The sequence below is a fragment of the Notothenia rossii genome (assembly GCF_949606895.1).
Source record: "Notothenia rossii genome assembly, chromosome: 11".
NCBI classification, from domain to species: Eukaryota; Metazoa; Chordata; class Actinopteri; order Perciformes; family Nototheniidae; genus Notothenia; species Notothenia rossii.
This window is the reverse complement of record NC_136910.1, coordinates 45,018,795-45,045,886: the sequence shown is the minus strand read 5'-3', so window position 1 is coordinate 45,045,886 and position 27,092 is coordinate 45,018,795. Positions and strand designations below refer to the sequence as shown.

The 27,092-nt window shown below is 41.3% G+C and overlaps 2 protein-coding genes across 3 annotated transcripts in view; both read right to left on the bottom strand.

The window, feature by feature from the left end:
• nacc2 (NACC family member 2) overlaps window positions 1-21,195 on the bottom strand; it is a 28,547-nt gene extending 7,352 nt beyond the window's left edge. Inside the window, exons 1-3 of one of the 2 annotated variants that reach the window (XM_079660752.1) lie at window positions 20,575-21,195; window positions 2,428-2,609; window positions 1,557-2,315 (exon numbers count right to left, since the gene is read on the bottom strand). In XM_079660752.1, the coding sequence (XP_079516878.1) occupies window positions 1,557-2,315; window positions 2,428-2,539 (871 nt within the window). In that variant the 5' untranslated portion in view covers window positions 2,540-2,609; window positions 20,575-21,195. Of the gene's footprint in view, window positions 1-1,556; window positions 2,316-2,427; window positions 2,610-3,596; window positions 4,057-20,574 lie in introns of those variants that run through there. The other variant, XM_079660753.1, reaches the window with a different exon arrangement.
• A 2,201-nt stretch (window positions 21,196-23,396) lies between these two features.
• Window positions 23,397-25,965, bottom strand: tmem250 (transmembrane protein 250). The gene is made up of 2 exons (XM_079660011.1): window positions 25,775-25,965; window positions 23,397-25,468 (listed from the first exon to the last, which is right to left on the bottom strand). The coding sequence occupies exon 2, from the start codon at window positions 25,311-25,313 to the stop codon at window positions 24,894-24,896; it is 420 nt and encodes a 139-aa protein (XP_079516137.1). The 5' UTR covers window positions 25,314-25,468; window positions 25,775-25,965; the 3' UTR covers window positions 23,397-24,893.
• Window positions 25,966-27,092: the final 1,127 nt, after the last annotated feature.

Sequence of the window (27,092 nt, the reverse complement as noted above, 5' to 3'; positions counted from 1 at the left end):
TCACAGAGCAAGTTTATGTAAACTCATCAGCTTGTTGTGTTATATAAATGTTTTAGAGCATTGCAGATGTATCCCAGTCATGATGCTGCATCAGCAACTTGAGTTTGGGAGAGGGACAGATCTGGAGCTGGGTGTTAGGTTCTTACTTACAAAACTGCCCCCCCTAACCTCTGAGATGACTTGTGAGTGTGTACGCACACCTTCCGTGCGCATACACACACACACACAACCACACACAGAACAGGAGAAGTAATCAATTAATTGCCACACATTCACAAAGTGAATACAAAAAAGTGTGGATTAATGCACACACACACACACACACACACACACACACACACACACACACACACACACACACACACACACACACACACACACACACACACACACACACACACACACACACACACACACACACACACACACACACACACACACACACACACACACACACACACACACACACACACACACACACACACACACACACACACACACACACACACACACACACACACACACACACACACACACACACACACACACACACACACAAAGATGGGCAATGCTCTCAAATATCCCACAATGTCACCCTGGGGTGCTCTGACTGATTGCAGGTAGAGTGGGTTTCATAAATATCTGAAACTCTAGTATTTGACAAACCTGTGCGATGCCTTTGAGCTGCAGGAAGCTAACAATGATGGAAGGTGTGTGTGTGTGTTGTTTGTGTGCACACATGTGAGTTTGAGAGTCCCTGTCCCTGTGTGAATTCAAACACAAGTGAATAAAGCATATACATATTCACAGGCGTAGGTAAACCTGCACCAGTATAAAGACTATAACAGAAAACAGTAAAGTACCAGCTGTTGGAGCTGTGATACCGAGTGTGTTGTTGGTCACGATGCACTACAATCATAACTCCATAATGCTATCTTTATGCTGAGAGAACCCACACACACACTGGAGGCACAACATCCTGCTTTTTCCTAGATGCTCAGGATACATGATTTATGAAAGAGTACTGTAAATAATGTAGCTGCAATGAAATTAATGTGCATCACTTTTATTCGCACAATACGGAACTCTAGACAAGGAGCAACCGTGTTAAATAAACCCTATATTCATTGGTATGTACTGTATTTCTGCAAGTCATGCAGAGTTTTACTTTTAGATCAGTCAGATATCAGATGAATTTCCCTATCTGAGCCAAGGGCAATTGAGAAAGTAATTCACTTACTTAGATTCTACATAGCAAGAACTTTTTTAAAAGAGCATATTGATGGATGGTTGACATTGAAATGTTCTTGTTAGCATTAGCATTAGCTATTTTGATAAGTTCAGTTAGGAATTAAATACGTATCAGTGTGGAATAAAATGGAAATATAAAATTAATTTTGGGCTATAACTGAGAACAAACTGTATTTGCAGAGGTTTTTAAAGATGACAAATATTCCAGAGCTAGCGTCAGTGATAAGTGCTCTCAACCAAAAACACAAAAGCACTGTAACGCTTCACAAAGATTTAAATAAACATTAATTTGACATAATACTCACTCCCATAGGGGTTAGCTGAACGTCCATAGAGATGGCTGTAGGCATCCTCAGTGATCCCATCATATGGCTCTTCTTCAAACTCCTCGTCCTCGTTCTGGTAGGATGTAGGACTGTCAGTGGTGGGCAGGCTGGATGATCCAGGACTTGACCTTTCAACTCCTCCTCCACCCCCACCAGCCCCAGCCCCTTGAATGTGGTACGAAGGCATACCGGGGATGGCGGTCCCACCAGCCGTCGTGTAGAACAGGGAACTGGCCCTCGCCAGCCGACTCCCCAACTCCGAAGAGGAGATCTTGCTTTGCGTCATAGGTATTGTCAGGGGCGTTGGGTCCCCCCCTTCTAGTTTAATCTTACGCTGGGGCATGAGTAGGGATGGAGACCAGCCCGGGGTTCCCAAAAGGGCAGCCACTGCTAAGCCGTTTCCATTATTACAAGGACTCTGCGGCTCGGATCCTGTCTCCTCTAAAGACCCTGCTGTCTGTGAGTCACAGTGAGGTGAGTTTGCCTTAAACATTAGGTCCATGCCTCTTTCAACTATATGCTGAATTTGGAGGTAGCCAGCTGTGTACATAACCACCAGCTGTTCACTAGCGGCCATTGTTAGCTTCCCTGTATAGCAGAAAGTGAGGATCTGCTCAAAGCAAGCAGGTGTGACTGAGGAGGGCAACTCAAATTGGCTCTTGGTTGAGCTGCTGAAGAGGTCACGGAAGTAGAGGCTGCTGGCAGCCAAAACAGCCCGGTGGGCTTTGAAAGCCTGACCTGGTTGATGGAAATAACAGAGAACAGAACAAAAAGGTGAGATACAAGATTCTAGTATCATTTCAAAGTTCTGTAACGTAAATATAATTTCTAGATTTCAAAACTAACCAACCTTTGACCAGGATGGACACATCGCAGTAGTGTCCCAGCAGGCGCTGCTCGTTGAGGGAGCCCAGAACCGTGGCTCCAAAGTTCGGGATCTCCACATGGAGCAGCTGGGACATGTTGGCCGCACAAGAAGAGGAAGTTGGGGTTTCAGATATTCACTGCAGACTCCGCCACTGAGAGAGGCATCTATTAAAATAAGAAGAAAAGAGAACAAAAAAAAGTTATTAAAAAAGGCATTGAAAGAAGGAGTGATAACAAAATGCGTGAAAGATGAAAAGACATGCCAGAGGGAGGCAGAGAGACTCTTAAACAGGAAAGAAAGAGCAAGAATGAAATAGAGTTGAGATGAAGTGAGAAAATGAATGCAGTTGAGGGAGAAGTGAGAGGTGTGTGAAAGAGAGATATGCTGGGATAGTGGGTGAGAGAGAAGAGCAGGAGAGAGAATGGAGTCAAGTCAGTCCACATGAAAGAAAAACAACAATACAATGCCGTGCCTACTGTACATGAGGACGTTGTGAAATACCTTAAGGCTAAGTTGTTTCACATGCTTAAATTCCAAGAACCTTGGACTCGCTCCATGATTTGCACTTAATGCTTCAACCATGGACTTGGTTGACCTGTAAATCTGAGATTAAACTAAACTGTATCCGACTTTGTTTTGTCTTGAAAAATGCCACAGTTTAGAAAATACTCCCTTAATTTTGCTGACCGTGTATACCACTGTCAGCATTTGATCTCTTTGTAAACTCTGGCTAGAAAACAAAACAACACAACTGACGTCATGCACACAATCTACACTTAGTTTGATCCTTCTCAATAACATACTTCAGGCATATTTGCACCTTCCTTCCCTTTCCTGAACCTTGTGTCTGTCATTGTTTTATTTTCTCCCCCCCCCCACACACACACACACACACATGCATGTACACTCTGGTTTCATTATTAAGCAATGCTGCAGAACAGTTTCCAGGAATACAAACTGAAGAAAAAAATGTCACCGCCTCTCTCACACACACACTCACTCTCTCTCTCTCACACTTCATGCACTCCATGCACTCCATACAGACAAGCACGCTCTCTGGCTTACTTACACAAAAGTGTGCATGCCTAAACGCACACACAGTACAGGCTGCATAGGGAAATAACTGTGTACTCTGACACGCAAGCACTCACCTGGAGAAACCAGCACACGACGTTCCTTCACTAAAAGACGCTCACACGTGCAAAATGCAGAAAAAAGCGCCCACTGTTATCCCAGACACTTCTGACCTGTGTAGGCCAGTCCTCTGGTTAAAACACACCATGCAGACTTGACACACACTAACACCCCAACAGCAGTCCGGACCAGGACAGAAGAGGAGTAGTTAGAGATGGAAGGAGAGCACTCTGATGTACTCCGTCTGGCCGACTCTCTTTTTCACTTTAAAGTGTCCTTCCCACTGTCTCAAAGATGATTCTCTGTCTGCTGTCTGACGGACTTTTTCCTCTGTCTGCCTATCTTCTCTATCTCTATATCCTCCAAAGCCCCATTCTCTCTCTGCTCACTGTCTGTTCTCGCGCTGCCTCAAAGCCTCCCTCTGCCTCCCTGTCATTATCTCTCTCTGTTTCTCCCCCCTCTCTCTATTCTCCAAGGGTTGAATTCAACAAGTGCCGCTGTAAGGAGAGAGAGAGAGGGAGAGAGAGAGAGTGGGGGAGAAAGAGAATGGGGAGAGAGAGAGAGAAAAGAGAGCAGAGCGAATCAATGATGAAAGGAGTGGGAGGCTCAGTGTGTGCGTGTGTGCGCATGTGTCTGCGCGCGTGTGTCTGATCAATGCAGTATCTATACGTCGCAGGGAGTGGGAGGGAGAGAAAAACACAGGCTACAGTTACAGACGGAGACAGAGACTGGGCAGAGCTAGAGAGAAGCAGGGGAGGGAGGGAGGGAGGGAGAGAGGGGAGAGTTGAGACAGAGAGAAAGTCATTTGAGGACAGTACGAGTAGAGAAAGACAATTAGGTTGAAGCAACTTCTGCCACTTGCCCCTGGACACGGATGCGTATACGGTCTAACAGAAAGAGGGCGGGGGTGACACAGGCAAAAGAGAAATGAGAAAAGCTGACAGAGGTCACAGCCACCGTTATTTAACTAAGCATCGAATCGTGAAACTTCTGAAATCCCTGTTTGACGCAAGTCAGGAGACAATGCGTCACATCTTGGTAAAGCAACACTTCTTAGTGAAGCTTTAATATATGCAATGCAGTATTCCTCTAATCATTCAAAGTGTACAATTAAAAGGTTCATCACAAATCTGTCATTTCAAGGTGTCTCCCATTATCTTATAATATTCGGAGGACAATAGTTTAGAAAAGAAAATAGGTTTTTTCTTTTGAGCAAGTGTTGTGTATTTTCCTCTGAATCATGCGAGGGTCTCTCTGCCAAACACCTACACACAAGGCAGAGAGAAGTTCTGTCTTCACGCAAGATTATTTTGTATTTGTACATGAAGTTGTAAATTCAATGATTAATTCACGCCCCCAGTTTGCTGGCTCAGCTTATTCAGGTGACATTTCTGTGTTGGCTTTTTGTTACAATCTTTTGACCGGCACATGGGGGAGCTCCCTAAATGTAGCTTGATGAGAATAAGGCAGGACAGGAGCCAGATGTCGCAGCCGGTATCAGGGAAGGAAAGAATAAAAAGGATAACAGCTAAGAGAAAAGGATACGTTCCAGAGAGATATGTGTGGGAGGATAAGAATGCAAAATTGCTGTGACAGATGAGCAAGTGCATTTGTACAGTATGCTGTGTAATTCTTACAGGGCGAAAACACAATGAAGGAAACTGTCTGACCTCTGCGCCACATTTTGGCCGAGGAGACATGAAGACATTTAGCGTTCCTGTTTTTAAGATCGTTTCACCCTACAACAATCTGTTATAAAAAGCTGATGCAAAGGATTTTCATATTTGAGCATATCCCCGGAACATTTCCAGACACATTGTGTTTCATATTTTGCCAAAGAAACCTCAAGTGGAGAAAGTTGTCCTAAACTGAGCAAACTTTTACTCTTCAGTCACCGCGGAAGCATAAAAAGGAGGATATCACAAAGCGATGAATACAGTGAGTCAGACTTTGCTTTAGAGAGCTCTGCCCCAGCAGTGTGATATCTGCATGGCACATATAGGCACACATGAGTGAGCACACACAAAAAGCACAGTCAGACACACGATACACCAATCGGCACACACACTAATGCAAACAGACATACACACACAGTCAGGTAATCTCCCTGTGCACACTCAGCATTAAACATTTGCTTCATTTGTCTGTCTGTCCTTCTGTGAACTTGTCACACTGCTTGTCCATCGGTCCGTCCATCAGTCGCTGTCACTACCGTGTCCTTACATCGCCCCTCTGTTCTCCTCCCCCCCCCCACCCCCACCTCCCTGTTCTCTATCCTTCCCGCCCTGCATACCACATACCCACTGTCTCTCTGCCAATTAATGCACACAGGGCTGCATTGCAGTGAGGTTGGCGCGTGCCACGGCAGCAAGCACAGTACAGAGTCTACAGACATGCATGTACGTGCCAGCCGGGCAGAGAGGGAGAGGAGAGGAGAGGAGGGGGGGGGGGGTAAAAAGCAAGAAGGAGGGGGAGAGCAAAGGAGAGTGAACGAAGAATATGTTGAGTCAGGCAGACAGGACGGCGGAGTGCCACACTGCACATATACAGAGACTCACCGCCGAATGTTCATGTAAATGTATGCACGAATGAATTCGAAACAAATATGCATGTATATTATGCGGCTAGGCACACAGGCATAAAAGCCCATGTACTGTACACACACGCACACACACACATACGCACACACACACGGAAATTAAAAACTCTTCCTGCATGCATTAAATATAGACTTTGCACATCCCTGATGAAAAATTATAAAGGCATGAAGTCCCCGAACTTGTTTGTCTAACGAGTGATATATGCGTGTGTGTGTGTGTTTCCTTCTGTGTTTGCATTACCATGTCAAAGTTTCTCGCATTCCAAGGCGTGTTTTTATAACCATTGTTATAAATCCGGCTGTGACTTTTGGCACTGTATGACAGGCGTGTGTGTGTGTGTGTGTGTGTGTGTGTGTGTGTGTGTGTGTGTGTGTGTGTCAGATTAGCTTTTGAGTGGAGATAAGAGATCTGAATGCAGTTCTGATTGCTGTTGTCTGCTTTGTTGGAATGTGTCACATCAATTTTAATAAAGGATTCATACCTACGCACAGTGTTATTAACTGTAGCAGCAGGTCCAGGCATATTTGAATAATATGAAGAAATAAAACGATTGACCAGATGGCGCACACACACACACAGGCACACACACACAGACAGGCACACACGTAATTACTAGTTATACTGTTACCATCTACGAAATGACAATAGGGTAACACTCCAAGATAAGACTATAAAAGTCATACACAATGATTCACGTAAATGCCATTTAGCACTTTACAGAGTTGAATCTCGAAGTTAAGTTAACTTTTATTCTAAATGCAGATAATAAAAACCTAACTACGTCAAACATACATTAAAGAGACAAACCCATATAAGGTCAATCATAATAAGTATCTCATTAAAGTACAGCAATTCACACATAAAAGAAAATTAAGAAGTGAGCTGAGTAGGAGCAGCTCTTTCCTCTCGTGCTTATGTTGTGTCTATACAATCTCAATATGAACAGTCCCCTCGTTATAAATATTCAGATCCTGCAGTTGTTCTCATGTCTAAAGTGTACCAGACAACAGATTCTATCCACGTTGAGACGGCAACGCTCCCTGGCAACAGTTCTACCAATCGGGACCGAGTGAGTGTATGCCGGAGTCTGTCTGAGTATCATTATGGGATGTCGAGAGAGAGAGAGAGAGAGAGAGAGAGAGAGGGAGAGGGAGGGAGAGAGAAAGAGAGGCTGCTTATCACTGCTTATAATGCAACATCATTCTCTGTGTATAAACCCTGCTGGGTGAAGTTGTCTGCATAGTCTGGATCCAAATCATCTTTTTCTTTAAAAAAAGAAAAAAGGAAAAAAATCTCCACATGATTCATGCAGTTATGTAACAAACAGACAACTCTGAAATGATTTGTTGTGGGCTGAATATTGTCTGGTATCTTTCCACTTGTGTTCACTCAATATGCAACAGTAATGTAACTCATGGTTTGAGTAGGGGGAAAAAAAAGAGGTTGAGACAATAATATAATCATATACCAGGGCTGGATGATGGGACCTTAAACCTGTTTTGTCCTATCTTATCTCAATTAGTTAGTTAATTAAAGTGACAATAAGTGTTCAGTGTCTGATAATTACCACCCAACAGCTAGTCATGGTTTCACCTTGTTGGTCTGTGTGTGTCATCGTGGCACAATTAGCTCCTGGAGACACTTACTGTGGGAACTACCACAGAGAGGTTTTGAATACCGTGCCAGGTGTTTGTATGTCCGTCTGTCTGTGGACACAAGTGGACAAGATGCAGTCGCGAAACTTCAGGTGCCTAAATCAGATCACTATGTAGGCCAGAGTTCAATGATGGGTGTGGTCAGAGATAAAAGGCACAGGAAGTAAGATGCTAGGAAGACCAATTTGGCGTTGGGGCTGCTGTGTTCCATCACAAGACGATACCTAGTTTATTTATTTATCTGCTCTATCAGCAAGGCCAGAGAAAGTCTTGCTCCGTACAATATCAATCTGGTAAAAACACTCTTGCTTGTTTGTATTTTTTATAGCAAAAAGAACAAGAAAGCGGCTGAAATAGGCAGCCAATGCGGACCTAGGGAGTGTACAAAGTGCAAATTAATTTAACAACATTAAATCAAGGTGATTTAGAATTTTGAAAGATTTTTTGTATGTATTTGAATAAATATCGTATTAGTTCTCAATTGTTGAAACCTTATAAACTTGATTTTGTTCAAGGGAACAGAAAGGAAAAAACTGCTTTGATGTTTCAGTATGTCATTCTATTAAATGTATAGTTTGATACTTAGCTTGGAAAAACCTAAACAAAATGCGGTAATTTGAAGCATTTTGTTAATTCCCCACTCCAGTCACATGCTATATTATTGCCTGCTGCTACTGTAATTAGTAGATACCATTTATTTCCCACACAATAGATCAAGGGCTTAATTGTTATTTGTTAACAAAAGAACGACCATGATTGATTTTTTCTAGTGCAGGGACAAGGGATAATCATGCAAACACATACACAAATTCATACAAATGCAGTAGCTAGGTGGAGGATGACAGCACCGCAGAGAGTTACCGATCTGTTATCGCACAACTACCCTGACATTTCCCAGTGGTTGGTTGGTCACTTTATGTCAGTTCAGCTTGCCGTTGTGATGATGTGTGTGAGAGAAAACCAGACCGTGGGAGAGCAAGTCCAAGTGTGTGTGTGTGTGTGTGTGTGTGTGGATGATCCTCCTGAGGCAAAGGCATTGCTAATGAACTTCAAGTGGCTGTGGGAGGTAAACAAACAAACAAACAAACAATAGCAGCGGCTACTATATCACACCAAACTGGCGACTAGGATATCGGGATTGCTGCACACGCCAATACACAAACATCCACCCACATACAGTACCCTTGAATATATGGCTTTTGGGTGAGCGATACAGATACAGTGAAAAAGATTGAAAGGTACATGAGGGGAGATTAAATTGTGAGAGGCAAAAAGTAGGGGTGGAATAGAGGAGATAGATGAACAAAAGGCGAGAGGACAGAGAGAGGGAGTGTGTGTGAAAGATGCAAATAGAAAAGAACAAGAGAGAATTAGACAATGCACAGTCACAGGGAGAGGGGAGTTAGAGAGAAATAGGGAAATCAGACGGTGATAGAGAAAGAGTCTGAATCTGTCGCAGCCAAAAATATAAAAAGATTACACTTACACACTAAAGAAAAAATATATCAAAAATAGTAAATCAAATAGACCTGATTGTGTCAAATGTATTCCCATTTAAACTTGATCAGAACATCTTGGTATGTGGTGTTTATTCAATTGCATTTGGTGCCTGCTTTACAGAGCAAGGCAACAATCCAAGACAAGTGATATCAACAAACTGACACTTTGTTCAAATCAAAAGAGAGACCACCTCCACATTACGGACTCCAAAATGTCAGCTCCATCTAAGAGGTTTTCAAGACCGCCTTTTCTGGACAAGAAAACCCTGCTTTACGACAGAGTAAGAAGGAAAAATAATACAATATAAGGTGAGAACATGGTGGGAAAGTGTTAAAAGACTGATATTTCACTAATACTAATCTAATATAGCAGAGACACGGATGCGAGCAGCTTGTACCAGTCTAACGCAACTCATAAGTGTGACGTTAAAGCAGCAGGGAAACTCAGGCCCCCAACTCACGCAAGACTGAGATAATTTGAACACACATTGGCGTAAGACTGAAAATTCCCCCGATTTCCAAATTCAAAGGAAACTACGTAAGTAACAGGAAGAAAAGGAGGGAGGAGAGAGTCAGGCAAAATTATTCAGGCGGTATCAGAAGAATAAATGCGTGTATGTGATCAGCATCAGTTGTGTGTGTGCACATCGACTGCCATGTGATATCGTTTTTTTGGAAAGTTTCATGCAAATAGATCGTGTACATTGGCATCAGCTACCATGTGACTGGTGGGTGTCTAAAGCAGAACACAGAACTGTACATTTCCCATGAGCCTAAGGGCCCCAATTTCATGCTGGTGAACATTTTCTTCTGCCAGCAAAGTATCATTTGTGATGGGCTCAGGCAGATTTGCCCGTTTTGTGATGACATTACTTGAAAATAGATACTAGCTTAGGGATGGAGACAAGTTGAGTTGGAGCTTTTAATACACGTTTGGGACTGAAATAATTATCTAGTATAGAGGAAGGGTACTTTTGTCTTATTGTACCTTCAGAAAGATACGGTATATTGCAAGTTGCAACAGTAACAGAAAGTGATGAAAACCTTTCCATGGTGCAAAGTTAGGTGTATGTGAACAGATAACATCATGTGCCCCAGGCATCACAGTAGGAGTGTTGAACTCCTGCCTTGTGACTCTGCTTTGACAAGGACATCGGAGAAGCCTTTGTGGCATCTCGAATGCCTTACCTCATTTCCAAACTGTCTTTGTGCCATAGCAGGGAGTGGCTTGCAGGTTTAAGAAAGAGCTAATTGGCTGCAGTTGGTGTCTGCTTAAAGATCCTTGATAATGTATTCTTGCAAGTGAGTTTACAAAAGGCAGGTGTGTCACTCACTGCTGTGTTAGCACTTCTGGCCACAAGACATTTGATACTCAAGGATGCTAAAATACAGCAGATTGGAGAAGTTACTTTAAAAAGCAAAGGGCACTAAAGCCGCATTGACATTCTCCTTAACATGACCTTCTTCTGGGGACAAAAGAGTGGCCTGCTGAGTGTCACTGACTGTCACACAACGACTACAATTAGGTTAGATTTCACAGCAGTTCTGTGTGTTTGGGAGTATATGTGTATTAGTAGTGACATGCTGTATGCATTTGTTCCAAACATGATTTGATTTGTATGGTGCAGAAATCAGATGGTGAAAAATGAAGGAAATATGATGAATCAGCATGAAATTAAAGCCTTTCTGTGGCTTTCCTGAATACGCATGTACTATACACAAAATATATACCAAGTGGAGGGAGTGGGTGTTAAAATAACTTGTTATACAATGTGTGTTTTTTTTATCTGTTCAATGGATTGACTAGACTTCAAACAATAAACATGGTGCCGTTTCCTGATGGTTTGTCGTGAATTATTAATAAAACAACTTACCCTTTCTTAAGATGCTCTTTGGAGTTCCCTTAGTTATGTTCAGTGAACAATAATTCATTATAACAAATTGTGAGTATGCTTGAGGATCAACAAACCCACAAATTGAGTTTCCTTAAAACAACCTTTATATTTCAAATCCTGATTATTTTACATTTATGAGCTTGCAGCCTTCTCCTATCCCACCCTGGCTGGTGTATTGCCATGTTTCTTTCCATTGTGAGTATAATAGTGTAAAACTGGTGGCAGGAGTGGGGATTGCATTGGCGATGACATACTAAAAATTCTAGAGATTATGAGAAAAACTGTTTTGTGGTTTTTAGGTTAACCGTAGCCAACACTCTTCTTCCACTGCTCTTTTTACTTCACACATCATTTGTCTCTACATGTGGTCTGTTGATATGTTTAACTTTTCATCAGCATTGGAATTTGTTTCAATGAAGATTCTTAGTCATCTAGGTCAAATGCTACAGTTTACAGCCTAAGCAAGAGAGTTTCGCTGTTTGACTTCTCCAACAAACGTTTTCTTTCGTAATGAATGGTGGGGAATTCCAAGTCATTTAAACCTAAAGGAGCTTCATCTAATTTAAGTCAATAACAGGATCAAATTAATTGGTGTGGTTAAAAATAAATGAGCAAAAAGAAATGTGATAAATAATTTTGGGGGTTCCTTTAAAAGAATAATTAGGTCTTAGTTGGTATCCCGCAAAAAATAACAAAATATGACGTAACGTAACACTAGGGTGTGCTTCAATGGGTAAAGAAAACTTGATGTTGGTGAAAATAAAATACACTTTTCATAACTAGGACAGCAGTCTAGTAAAAATACAAAATGATTGACGGTACAGCTTACTTCAAGTGGAATTGCATATGGTTGAGTCTTTCTCCACATATCAATAAAGGATTTTAAACATTTTTCAACCAATACCATTGACTTCCACTAAACGTAAGCTGGATAGTCATAAAGATAGCTTAGTTAGAAAGGCTTGCACCATATGCCTCTCCTTTAGGAATGTAGCTGTTGAGGCACAGCTCCATCGATAAGGCTGAAGGGTTTTTCAAGGTCTAGCCTTTTCAGATTCCTCTGAAAAATAACTCTTCTCTGCCTATAGGTTTTTACTTGTTGAAACGCAAGTAAAAAAAACAAAAAAAGTGATTCAGTGTTAGAAGAATGTGACCCGTTATATCAGTGCATGTTCATCCAAGAACAATTAAAGCAGGAAGATAGCAGCTGCAGCAAGAGTGTCAATCAAACAGGGGCAGGAAAGGTGAGAGGAATCTAAAACACATACAATGAGGTTGTGCTCTGATAGGAGTGTGGCACCTTTAAGTGTGAAAGCAGAGTTTAAAATTCATCCACAGCAAAGTCGGCGCTATTTCTTCCCTCATGAGGCATCTCTCTGCATGAAAAACCACTTTAGGATTCAAGCAAGTTTAAAAAAATGCTAAATGTATGACAATGTTTCCAGTGCATATAGCACAGTGAAAATAGATAAAGAAAGAGAGACAGAAAGAGAGTGACAGAAGTAGAGAGGCTAGAGGGGGGCGATATGGAGAGGATGAACATGCCATTTTGATCACCCTTTGCAGCCGTTTCTGTACTGCTGAATGGTTTGCTCTGACACATGCGTGACATCAGAGCAGCCCAACATGAGCGCCAGAGGAGCCCAGTGCAATACAAAAATGAGGACACATCTTTCAGCATCAGTGCCCCACTGTCTACAGACAGGCATACACAAACACACACCCACACACCCACACAAAGACACACAGAGAGTAGCGCCCACATCCACTCAGTGCCCCATGTACATTTCTCATTTAGAGCAGACAGAATGTTTTAATTCATCCTCTTGCAAAATAAAAAAAAACAGGGGGAACTAAACGTTGTTCGATATGATCAGGGTAGGTGAATCAAAAGAATGTCTCATGACATGCGGCAAACATTTCCCATGATAAAAATCATAATGCTGTCTAGTGTTACAATGTATCATAAGAGACTGTTTGTTCAAGTACACTGCAATTCATACACATTTATTTTGGGTGCATACACCCCCCACCCACACACACACACATTGCTGTGACCAAAGAATCTTCCAGTCAGCAGCACACTAAGCTAGCATACATGTGCTCAAATAACATGCCACCTTTCATAACCTCATCACACTGTGAAACACTGAAGAGGGCACTAGCTGACCTACAGTATACGATTAGGTTCCTACTGTATCTGCCTCATGAACGACATGGACATGGGATCACCCACACACAGCGGAAAAATAATGCAATTGTACTGTACATTTGGTCAACTGAGGATACTATTGCTAAAACACATACGTTTTATAAGTTTAATAAACATAAAGTAATTAAGTTACCTAAAAATAGTCAAGTAGTTTGGTTACACTTATGTGTTGTTTTGTTTTTAATTTATTACATGTTTAAATCTTCATCACCAATCCAAGAGAAAATAAGTTTTCACAAAAGATTTCATATTGGATGCAGTTTATTTGTATGGGAATGGTATTACGTTAAAAAAAAAAAAAAAAGATTCTAGTCTTGCTGTGTGCCTATTCTGAGTTTTTATTCTAAAAGCGCTAACCATTTACTGTGAGGCTACATACTGAACGACAGATATAAGAGTGGTTTCAATCTTCTCATCTTAGCTTGCAGGGTTTATAAAGTTATTGTTAACATCAGAAAACCCACATCACCAACCTATAAATGTCAGAGCTTTCACCTTCTTCGGGTAACTAAAATGTAATGAAAGCTTCAGGTAAGGATTGCTGGGATTCAGCAGTAATTGCTAACGCATGTTAGCTGTGGGAAGGGGAAAGGTTGGGGGTTGTGTAGTGAACACATTAACCGCCTCAGATTCCTGTCTTTTTCCACTGGCTCCTACCGGCCCTGTGCCAGGCTGTTGGGACATGAAGCCCACATACAGGACAGGTCATAACCACAGAGAAGGGGTCAGCCTTTTCGCTATCCTAACTCATTGCTTTTTGCACTAATTAGCTAGCTTTGTTTACTGGCACGAGTCTTGACAGAGGCTTGAAGTGTGTAGCAATTTAATTATGCACAGCAAACAGCAAAAGAGCATGGAAAATTGAGGTGGGCTGCAAGAATAAATGCCATCCAAAGTGCTCTCTCTCCCCGTCTACTTCTGTGCGAGTGTGTGTATCTAAATGATTCGGTGGGGTTTATTTATGCGTGTGTGTTTGTGCATGTCTGAATGTGTCATCCCCCGAATTATAGGTTTGACTTTCACAGTAAGTCTAGTGTCCCCTTTGCTGAAACTCAAAAGGATCTGAGATCATTTATCAGGCCAACTGTCTTCCGTTAGAATAAAGCATTTGCAGAGATAGGGAGGGGGAGGAAAAAAGTTGATTTAAGCCCACACATTCTTCTCTAGAGATATTTAAGTGAATGCCAGTGCCCTTATGGTCGTGAGCTCTGACGTACTGTGAGTTAAATACACAAAAGGATTTTAAACCGAGGTTCCCAGAAATGGAAGTGCCGGCTAATACTGAGTGATTACAGTCAGTATGAACAACTTGAACATCTTTTAAGCTGTTCAGAATCTCCCCTAATGCATATAAGTGAAAAAAGCTCTCCATAAGGCTTCATAACCTTCATGAATTGTTAATGTGCTGACGCCACAAATACCATAAAATTAGGCTTCAACTATGAAATATTATTGTGTGAAATCAAATGTTCCATCCAGTTTGAGTATGCAATCTCATGACTATATCACAGTAATGATCTTCTACGGCTACATGCTCCTATTCATGCTGAAAATACTTGGAACAGTCAATTGTGCACATGCCTCTTTTTCACCACACACACACACACACACACACACACACACACACACACACACACACACACACACACACACACACACACACACACACACACACACACACACACACACACACACACACACACACACACACACACACACACACACACACACACACACACACACACACACACACACACACACACACACACACACACACACACACACACACACACACACACACACACACACACACACACACACACACACACACACACACACACACACACACACACACACCATGTGATCTTGCTAGGCATTATGCCAACGGCCAAACATGTCACTTACCAGAAATCTCTGAGACAAAGTGAGAGAGCGAGATAGAAAGAGAGAGAGACTCTGCACATTTGTCCGTTTGGGAGAGATAGTCAAGTGTACAGTACATACACAGGGAACATGAGATTTAGCTGCTAAAGTTATCTGCAATGTAGCGTGCTGTGGGGGCAGGCGATTCTGAGAAAACGAGAGACACGTTGTCTTTGAGATCTTATGTGGAATTGTTCTGAGGAACATGCCATGTTTGCTGTTCATTGTCTAAATTCTTGGTAGGCTTCCTGAAAAGCCCATAGCGAGCCAAATCAGACCAAATCTGTAATAATTTAAGATTTATAATCGCTTTTGCTGATCCTCTCTTTCTCTCATCATACTTCCATGTTTATGTATTGCAAAATGAACAGAATTAGTATGTACTTGTATTTTTGTGGGCAGTAAATGACAATTGAAGAGAGCATGCCATGTGCCAATATAATCTCTGTGGCGACAACAAGACAGATAATAAATTAATTAACCGGAAAAGCCACACCCCTTTCCCTGTGTTCTATCCTATCTTCAAATATGTGTTTTCCTAGAGGGAGGCTGAAAGTAGGAGGGACTTACAAAAGGTATAGTAGCAAATTCCAAGAAAGCCATTTGAAATGAGCAGAGCGTTTGAGGAACTGCCCCACCCTCTTTTATGGCTTTGGCAATCACCTTTTACACCATTTATGGGATAAAAAAATGTAGTTTGGCTGCAAATTAATTGTGTTATGCTCGATGAATGCGAATGTCTTGCACACACACTGTAATATATAATTAAAGGCTGATCTTTCTTTATATTCTTTCCCTCTACTGGACCAAACCCCTTTTTTCACTTTTGATTTAGGTAAAAGAGACAGTACCGTGATGCTACTGTGTATCAGTTAGAAGACAGACAAGGGGAACGTTGGTCATTTGGACGTAATTTAGTTTATCTAAGTTCATTTATTTGTAAGCAGTGCAGCCAGATTTACTATTTAGAAGTCAACCTGATTTCATGTGTCTCCGAACCTAATTTTAACTTTGATAAGAAAATATGGGGACAAGGCAAGGTCACTGACTATTTTATTCACCTGCATTTCAGAAGTTGGCAATTTATTACAGCTCTTTAAACCCACACAGAGTTAAGTGGATACACTGCATGTGTGTAATTCAAGGCTTTCGGGTGGTGAACATTAAAGTCATATTAGATCTATGGACTTACTAGGTATCATTACTGAACTACTCTTATGGTGACAGACTTTTCAGCATGAGGAAGAGAACAAAAACTACCTTACTTTACTGCCTTTTAACTTTGGATATTAAAAACTTTAAGTATTTTGTAAAAATGCAGCAAGAAGAAAATAACAGGACAAAGAAAATGTGCATGTTGGCTAGGGCTGAACGATTAATCCATTTTAAATCGAAACCGCGTTTTTTAATTAATGATGCAATTATCAAATCGCAAAGCCTGCAAATGTTCTTTTTACGTTTTTGTTGTTGTTCTTCTTCTTGTGTGTCAGTCATCCACACCAATCAGAAGTGCTGTGCTCCACATGTACCAGTCATTGTTAACCAATCAGAAGTAGCCCATGATAGAAGGTGATAGACAGATTGATCCAATCACCTGCCAAGTATTTTTGAAATACTTTTCCAAATGGATTCCAATGGAGCTTTCCTAGATGGTTTGGTGAAACAAACCACCTGAGTCAGGTTAGTAATGCTCCATCACATGTTTTTACATCTATTACAGGGCGAATCTTAAGCTGAAGCTTGACTTTAAAGCAACCCAACGGAAGTTTCATGTAAGTTTAGTTCTTTCACTCATAGCTCGTGTTATAGCAGAATGTTTATTACAGCGTATTTCTGGTATATTCATTAATGTCACATGGTATAAGCTACAGTATAGTGGACGGTGTGTTGTTCATTTGGTTTGCCGGAAGGAGGCCCATCTAGGCAATCAGCTGAAACTCTTCACCAGCAGTTGTATACATTGGCATGTGTAGTAGCTGCTAAACAAGGTCATGAAATCTGGGATCATAGAACTCAGAGGATGCAACATAAATGAGGTTGGAACATCTCTGCCACGTATGCTGTTTCAAGTGTATGTTCGTGTGTGTTTTACATGTATAAAGCACATGAGATCTTTCTGGTCTTGGGGGGCAGTTCCGTGATTGGCTGCTGTGGCAGCAGGTGATGTACTCCCCATTATTGTTTGTTTGTTTGTTGCAACAACTAAATAATAATTACTGATCAGCTATATCTGTGTTTGTGTTTTATTGATTCCTCTCTGTTTCATTCTTTCCTGTTGTGAATGCTACATTGCCACAACACTCGGGCTGCGGGGGGTGCTAGAGACGGGAGCACGTTGATACGACCTTCCTTGCCGGAGATATGGCCGCACTTTACAATAAACTTCCGTTGGGTCGCTTAAAAACAAATATCGCATAATGGAATCCCAATATCTGTCAGAAAAATCGCAATTAGATTATTTCCCAAAATCGTGCAGCCCCAATGTTGGCCCAACAGAACCAATGCCGTACAGACCTGGAAATAGTTGAGTTTAATTTGCAATCTGATTTTAATTGTTCCCATTTTAAGGAAACATTCCTTTGGCCCCATCATAGTCCATTAGAAACTACTGCATGCAGAAATCTACTGATTTGTCCAGAAAATGTAGATACAATTAGAAACAGCTTCTTGATATTCAACAGGATAAAGCATTTCTTCACAGTTAACCTTAACTGTGTGAACCTGAGTTTGTATTAACAGCTACTAACAAGCCTGAACACACCAGCAGCAGCTACAGCAGTTATGTGCTGCAGAAAACAAGAGCGTATGAGAATATGATGTATGACTGGTGCCCTGTATCACATACCATCAGCAGTGACTCATTACTGTCTCAGGAAAGGAAAATCAAACACACATAAACATACTCCACACATGAGTATAGACGCATTTACAGTGCAGATAAAAGTGCACCGAGAAATGGGGGCAATTAAGCAGCACTTTGGATAAAAAGAATCCATGATTTAAATGTAGTTTGGATCAATAAATGTATTTTAAGCGTGTTGTTGTTGCCCTTAAGTATTGTCTGTCGAAGACAAACATACAGAGTGGAAATCTCCTTTATGTTACCCAAATAGAAGTCGTTAAATGCTTTTTTAATTGTGTCTTTTCATATGCTGAGGCAACATAAACTATTGTTCATTTATGGGTCTAACAAGAGATGACACATACTTAATGAGTCAAGGCTCTTACAGTTGTTGTACTTTCTCCCCTCTTTCACCCTCGTCTCAGGATCCACACCAGTTATATTTGAAACTGTGTTGTCGTTCTCTCTCCTTGACACTCCCCACTTGCACACAGCCTCGGGCCCCCTTGTGGAATGCTGTATAATGTGAGGCCTATGGAGGAAGGGCATCCCGGGACACTGTGAGAGCACACGCAAACACATGCTAACACACTCACCGACACACGCACACACAGAGAAATACAGCTGTTGAGAGCCATCAGAACCCTTTGGCAGACGTCCAAGTCAAAGACAAGTGGTGTATGAAGGCCCCTGTTTCGAAAGGGGAAAAAAGTCCTCGTTTTCCATATATGTTATGATAAACACTGAAGATAGAAACTTGGCAGTCAAAACTCCCATTACCCAGAACTGATTTCCTTGAATTGAGTCAGCAATATGAAACCTTGATAAAGTTGCTGCCTGTGTGTTGCCTTAGGACTGACAGGCTCACCTATGGATTCATACTGTTTCAGTTTTTAAACAGGGATTTTCCATTCCTTTTGTTATCCCCCATGATATTTCTACATAGGAGAAGCGGGCAGAAGCAGATGGGCACTAAAATTGCTCAAACACTCTGAAGTGGGATTCAAAATTGTTAAATGGTGAGGAACACTACGCACTTCACACTACTTAACTTAAATGATTCATATGAATCTATTAAGCAAGCTGTCGTTTTTTAACGTCCAACCTGTGCGACACCTGTCAGGGACCAGAATGCTGCATAAAAACTGTAAGTCTTACTCTCAGTCTAGGTTTTTTACGATCTGACAAAGATGAAGAATTAGACCATAACCAAGTTGCAAACAATCCGAATTGTTCCTCTTGAGAACAAACACAGGGTGGACTAGAGTATGAGAATGAGAGCTGGATGGTAGAGAGAAAGAGTGCATGTGAGAGGGAAGGAAAGTGACAGGAAATGAAGAAGATTGCCACAAGCTTCATGCCGACTCGCCACACACACTGCAACCATGTACACACTGGAGAAGGGGGGAAGTACTGCATGTATAGTCAGATGACTCCTGCAGGGTGCAGGTCAGGTAAGGAAAACACCAACTGAACTGACACTACAGAAGGCAACTGTAATGTGTATAGGTGAAACTTGTGTTTGAACTTCTAAAAAAGGTAATCCCAGAATCACTTTGACTTATTTTACAAAGATTTACATTTCATGATCCACTTTGGTTCACAATCCTCCCAGCCCACATAGTTTACAGCCTATGTCATGTTAAAACAATGTTAGAAAGTGATGCTTAGTGAGTTTCGTATACTACATCAGTACAAGACTTTCTAGTAATAGGCCTACCAGAATTTTAAGAAATATCTTATACTACTAACTTGCCTGGGGTTGAGGATTAGAGAAGCCAGCTGTATTGGGTTATCTTAAATTTATTAATAAACGTTGTATACTACTGCCCCTGACAACAAAAATAACTTCAGATGCTGTGTGTGTAGTATTCATTGCCGCAATTCTGCAACATACAGCACTACAATAGATGCATTATGGGTGGAGATTTTTTTTTGTTTTGGCTTCATCGTGACGCAAGACAAATCATATCGTTCCACCTTCTCCAGAGCAAAGCATGAGTTGAAAACACTATTAAGTCTTCAAAAGTACAAGACAACATTATAGTCACGCTACAGTGGGCTAATATTAGTAAATAACTACAAATAGTCTAATTAAATTCTTCTCGTGCCGCGTGGAAGCCTACACCTATCATCCCCCGTGTAAAACCTTCACATTTCGCGATATCACTTCACGAAAGTTGAAGAGCCTAACTTAGTTGAGCAGGTAGTGATATCTCAATTAACTCTCGTGCTGTAATGCCAGCAGAATGTCACGGTGTGCGGCCATAAAGAAGGAGAGGCGAGGGAATAATGCATGGTAAAACCTATGCGTCACACTAAACAGGCACCGTAAACATCACGCCAAGACAGAAGGGGGATATATTTACCCGATATATGTCGCTATTCCATGAACTGCGGCGGTCCGACGGTGGCGATGATGTTGGCGGATAACCTGTAAAGTTTACGGGGTGTTAAAAAAGGCAGGCCCCGGTTTCCCCTTGTCCGCTGGCTCACTCTATCACTCCAGCAGTCCTATCTTGGCCGCTCGTCCCCCATCTCTCTATATCCCACTCTCTCTCTGGCCGCTTCTATCCCTGTGCAGGAAGTGAACGCTGCTCACATGAACAGTGCAGGCAGCCTGACATCATGCAGCACTCGCTAGAGTTTATTTTTAAAGACGCAGACGTTTTAGCGTGACTGCCAGGTTACTGTAGGTACACTGTCCTACTATAGTGTACTCGTCAATGGACTGTCAGCAGTGCTCGGTCATATCATGTGCCTTTACGGACACACGAACTCAGTGCACTCTGCGGGCTTAAAGGTGCAGACTTTCCTATGGCTAGCCCTCGGGGCGAGGTATAGCAGTGCTACCAACACTGTCTGTGCGTGTATGAAAGTGAATTTATTGGATAAGTTCGCAGTCGTGGTTAAAAAACGAGGTGCCTCATTGTGCTCCTAAAGGAAATGTACATGTGCGGTTACCTCACGTGTCCTATGTGATGACAGCTCAGGCTACATGATGCGCATGTGTGTGTATGTGCGTTGTGCAGTTCAGCTAAGCGCCAACTGCTGGCGGTGTGACCTCAAGTCAACTTTCTTTACTGCAGGCATGCGATGTCACAGTGCCACAGCTCACACAATCTCTGCTAGACGATGGCAGAATGTGTTTCCAACATGACATGTTTATGATCACTACTGTTAATCTCCTTAGGATGCAAGGTTAGATTTCACATTTCATATTACCGTACACTTACATGTTATATATTTTGTATGCAGAGGTGGGAAGTGACTAAGTATATTTACTCAAGAACTGTACTAAAGTACAATTTTGTTTTAAGTGTAATTTTCTTGAGTATTTCCATTTTATGCAACTTTGTACTTCTACTCTATTAATTTTGTACCTTTAGTTAATTTACACATTTTGATTAATAACATTAAATATAATCAACACTTAAATCAGACTTTAAGTTACACCTGGAGTAATATTCACAAGCTACCCTGCAGTAGTATACAAAGTGATTACAACTAGCTGCACCTTTACCAGCTTTGATACAACTTTAATGGATTAATATTTATAATCAAAACATATAATATATTATTCTGAAATGGACCAAATTGCATAATAAGTACTTTGAGTATGTTTTGATGCTAATACTTTTGTACTTTTACTTGAGTAACCTTTTGATTGCAGGACTAACTATATGTATTTAGTTACAATACAGAGTATTCCTTCCTTTTGGTACTTCTATTTTTACTGAAGTACAACATTTGAATTCTTCTCCCCCCTCTGTTTATTATGTTTGCTTTGTAAGCAAATTTAACTATTTTCCGAAATATTGCATACTTATTGATACTTGTTCACATAGGCAATTCCCAAATGAACATTATTAATCATTACATTCTTCATCTAATGATGGCACTGAATAATCTTTATTTCTTGCTTTCCCTCTCTTTTATATGTGTAATGTTTGTCCTTTCACTGTGAGAAAGTATTCTAGGTCATGCACATTTTACATACAATTTCAAATAAACGACAATGTATTTAACTGTACCCCTCAATTAGTCCTGTGATATTCTTACAGTATATGAGCTCACAGCAGGGGAATGGTATTAAATTGAATTTACAGCCCCCTTACTGCACCTCTCGGTATTTAAAAGTGAATGGTAGTACTATGATATTCCTATAGGGACTATCATGTGTCTGTGGTACTCAGTGGCGAGTTTATAATGAACTCGTTGTACTGAAGTCGATGCCATTTTTACATAGTAATGTTTACAAGGGAAATGAAAGATTTTTCATCATGGCTTATTGTTTAGCTTGGCTTCACAACTGTAACTGTAGCCTTATAAATGGCAGCTGGTAGGAGCTGCGGCCTTGAATCAACGCAGTGGATACAACACGGGATGATTGAAGTTGACATGGTATGACAACATTTAGGAACTTTGAAATGTAATGATCAGGACAAAACATGAAAACTGACAAGTCATCCGGACATAAGCAAATGACTTCAGCTTTCCAAATAAAAAGAAGAAATGAAAATGAGTAGGCCATGACTTTATCCTTTAGCCTACCTTCTGCACTATGTTGACATCACAACTCATGTTCTCTGTTGTAACTGTGCTGTCAGATCAGCCCAGTTCAGAGCATGAGGCATATGATGTGTTGATCCTCAGAACAAACGCTTATTGTTCCAACCCCCGATTACCCAATTACAGCCAGAGCCCATGTCAGTCTCAAGCATGTCTCCGCCAGGCCACAGCCTCAGTGTCGAAAGTTCACATCTAGGGATGGTAGTTTCCAGCAGCAAATGATAAACACAGAAATGTAAGCTCATGCCTGTACATGACAATTATATTAAGTTAAGTGTGAAAAGATTGAGCCCTCCTTAGATCTTGTAAGCATACTTCATGCCATGTGAGACACAGGCTATATAAGGTGATGTGGACACAGCCATTGCCTTTGTTATGCTTGGCAGAAACAGAGAGTTCTAGATGTGGTCTGGTGTTTGCGTCCTGCAGGAAGCTAAACAGAGAAGTCTGTCAGAGGCAGCGTGAAGAGCGACTGATGGAACATTTGACCCAAAGACGTTCGCAATTGGAACTGTCACACATTCTTGTGACACAGCTCGAGGCATGGCATCATGGGTGTTGGGCCAACAAAGTAAACACATTCACTTGGCACAGTAACAAAACAGCTCCTTAACAAAAATGTATTTAAAAACTTTACTGAAAAGAAAATCATGTTTTTGTCTTTTTATGCCCTTTATATTATGCTGGCCCACCTTTTTCCACAAAAACACATTACACACACCGTTGACAACTAGTTTTTGGTCACTTAAACCAAATATACTTTACTGTGAGTCATGTATGTTTACATGATATTGTGTTTACAACATAACTGGAATAATATCAACCTTGGAATCATGGTAGACTTTTGCATTTGGAGCCAAACTCAGGTTTTTTTTGGCACAAATGACTATCTTGCATCCCACAGCCATGACAACAACAGTCATATGTTCAGTCACCCCTCCATGCAACATTGATGATTTCGATTATTGTAAACAAATTAGTTCTGAGTCAAGATTCCTTTCTAAATGTGTGTACAAATGGCAAGAAAACAAATTAGAATATATTTTTGACCCTATTCATCTATTGAGAGTCCTATAAGTCTCTCATGTTCAGACTGACTTCATGCATCATTTTAGATTTTCAACCAGGTGGTTCTCTCTGAGATATACATGACCAATATTGTTAAAGGTCCCATGTCATGCTTTTCCGGTTATTACCCGTCCCCCTGTGTGTTATGAAGGTTTTTCTGTATGTAAATGGTCTGCGGAGTCAAAACCCTCAAAGTACACCCTGTAGCGAGTAAAACTCTAACACAGAAAATACCTCCCCAAAACGCCTCGTTGGAGATACGTCACTGTCCATTGATTCTTCCGTGTACTGCATGATGTCATGCGCTACCCGGAACCAAATGGACCAATCCGTGGAGCCGTTACGTTACGTCTGCGGAGCCGTTACATTAAGCCCCTGCTGATTGGTCCAAATTGACCAATCCACGGACTTCCTCACACACACACTCAGTGCATGCAGCTCTGCTGATCTCTCCTCCCTGGCTGCAGGCTGATAACAGTTGGGATCGCGGCGAAATTCTCTCTGCAGACCCATTCTCACAGCCTTTATCAACCTTTTTCTTACTCAATATCAAGCCACACTTATTGTTTTTACTTTGGCTGTGACTTTGTGTGTGCTCAGGGTGAGTTTGGCTGTGTATCGCTAAACAAGGAAACCACACCTCCACGGAGCTCAGCGCGATTCACAACATCACAGGGAGGGTGGGGGCTGGAGCTATTGGAGCTACAACGAGCCGTTAAAGGCAGAGAGTGAAATTCAGCGAATACACGTAGTTTACAGAGATGCTGTATGAGAAACCAACCTGATTTTGGAAAATTGCACAATATAAATCTATTCTAGTAGACCTCAACAATGGAATTATGATCAGTGGAAATGGCCATGAAATGGGACCTTTAAACGACCGTCTACCCAGTTGTTACACACACTCTTATTGGATTTTGTCATATTTTAAAACTAAAAGAATAAAATAGTGTTGACATCAAGAGTCTTTTTACACGACACAATGCTGAAGTTGCAGTGTGAAGCATCCACATTGCATATTACATCTCCCACGCCTCTCACACTGCAGTTACATGTCCACAAACACCATGAAGCACCAGCCAAGACCCCCCACCAGGAACATGGTGATCTGCATGCTGTAAATGATCAGGTCATTGAGCACGCCAAAGTCTAGACGCCGGTGCCCTAGCAAAAGCAGAATCACAGACAGTTTGTACTGCAGCCGCAGGAGAACCCTCACACTGACATACTGCAGGAAGAAGAGAGCAGAGAGCGCCACCCAGAGCAGAGAGGTCAGCAGGCTGCAGCCAAAGTAGAGCAGGAACCGGAGGAAGCTGTACATGCAGCGCGAGCGCAGGTAGAGGTCAAAGTTATTGTACTTGGTGCGCACAAGCTTGGAAGCGTGCGTGGACCCACAGGCCGAGTGCATGCAGGTGGTGTGGGGACCGTGGAAGCTGCGCACTCGCCGTGGGATAGGGATCAAAGGCATGGGTGGGCTACTGGAGCCCAGCACAGTGCACAGGAGTCCTAGCTGTAGGTGGAGTCCTCTGTGAGTGTTGCTTTTTCGTTAGCTTCATTTAGTTTTGCAGCAAAGAGGGGCTCTTACAGGAGCCCTGTGTGAATTCCAGTCAGCAACGCTTGCTCCTTTGAATGCAAGAAGAAATTACAGTGTTACTGTATGTTTTAGGATACATTTTCAAAATGCACGCACACACCATGTTGCAAATATAATACAAGAAGTGCAGGCCTGTGCATCATTCAATTTCCTTCAGGTGAAAACACTAAATCTACATCCAGACAGAGACATTGAGAAACCGGTTTAAACATGTGTCTGAGAATGAAGCTATCAATAATGCTAAATGGCAAAATCATAGCTAGAACACAGTATATTCTTTCATCCTTCCCCTACTATAGAATTAATTGATCGTGCAGAACCAGTGGTAGACTTACATGCATCAATAAGACGTCTTCCGGCTCACCAAGAAAGCTGGTGTTTGAGTCGCAGATGAATGGAGCCTTGTATCACATTATGAGCAGTTGTCTGTAAACACACGGGACTTTTGTTCTTTTGTGTTCTACACGATTAACTGTAGGCTATGTCAGTGGAGATGAGGCAGCGACGGCGAGCCGGTGGTGGCTGTACGCTGTGTCGCAAAATATACGAGTCATCCTGCTGTGACGACAGTTGCACGCTTAAAGGGGAAGTGCTCCTAAAGCGAAGATGCTCCCTTAACAGTTCAGGTTTAATATCCATATATTTAACAAACAGTAGAGGTTACAATATGTTTGTGTGTGTATTTTTGCCAAAGCATGTTGGGAAGCAGTCTTTTTTTGCTTTTAAGTATGACAAAATATAACTTAAATTCGGGATTTTCCATACAACAATGCTAAGTAAAGGTACATTTTATACGGTTGTTTTCTCTTCTTTTTCAATACTTTACTTTAAGTAATAAAAGTATTGGTAATTAAAATCATCCTTTATATTCTAAATGAAATAGATACACAGTTAAACATATACAAATGCAAACAAATGGATAAAATATAGCCAAAAAAGAGGAAAACAATAAATTAACATAGCATGCCAGGGGTCAACACGTATAAATAGGGTTATTAATTTAGAAATGCTTTTTACAGCTTTATACCTTATCGTTTTATTTTGCTACATTTATTGTACTAATATTCATCTCCATTTCTTTCTTAAGCACAGCAATTAGGTTTAACCTTAGCACATTTAAATGTATGCAATTGAACTTGAAAAGCAAAAGCAACATTTCACAATTACTTGCCCTTTACACACAGTTTCTACAGTTTTAAGGATATTACAAAATGCATTAAATCAATATGTGTGCACCCCCTGTCACAAGGTTTGGTATATGAATCTTGCAGTGTTAGAGGAATTGATCCATGCTCACAAAAACATCAACAAATCAAATTGAAATACCAAAGAAAAGTCTGTTTTGGATTCATTCCAAATATGATAAATTATTTGTTTGAAATTATCATTATTTGTAATATCACCTCTCAACCTCAGCATTTATTTAAAAGTGCTGGGTAACTTTTCCCCTCCATTTCCAAGAACAGACTTGGACTGCAAAGGTCAAATGTGCAGTCATGTGTCTGTAAATCTCAGACAAGGTTGCACAGCGCGTCCACAAGCACGACCTCAGAAGTGTGCGAAGGCTCTCAGTCTGTATATCAAGTAACCTTCATTGGGCAGATTTATGGGTTAGCAGAATGATTACATTCCAGATATCAGTCAGCAAGGAAT

Coding starts and splice junctions, on each gene's coding strand:
- tmem250 (XM_079660011.1), bottom strand. CDS start 25,313: ATGCCTTTGATCCCTATCCCACGGCGAGTGCGCAGCTTCCACGGTCCC.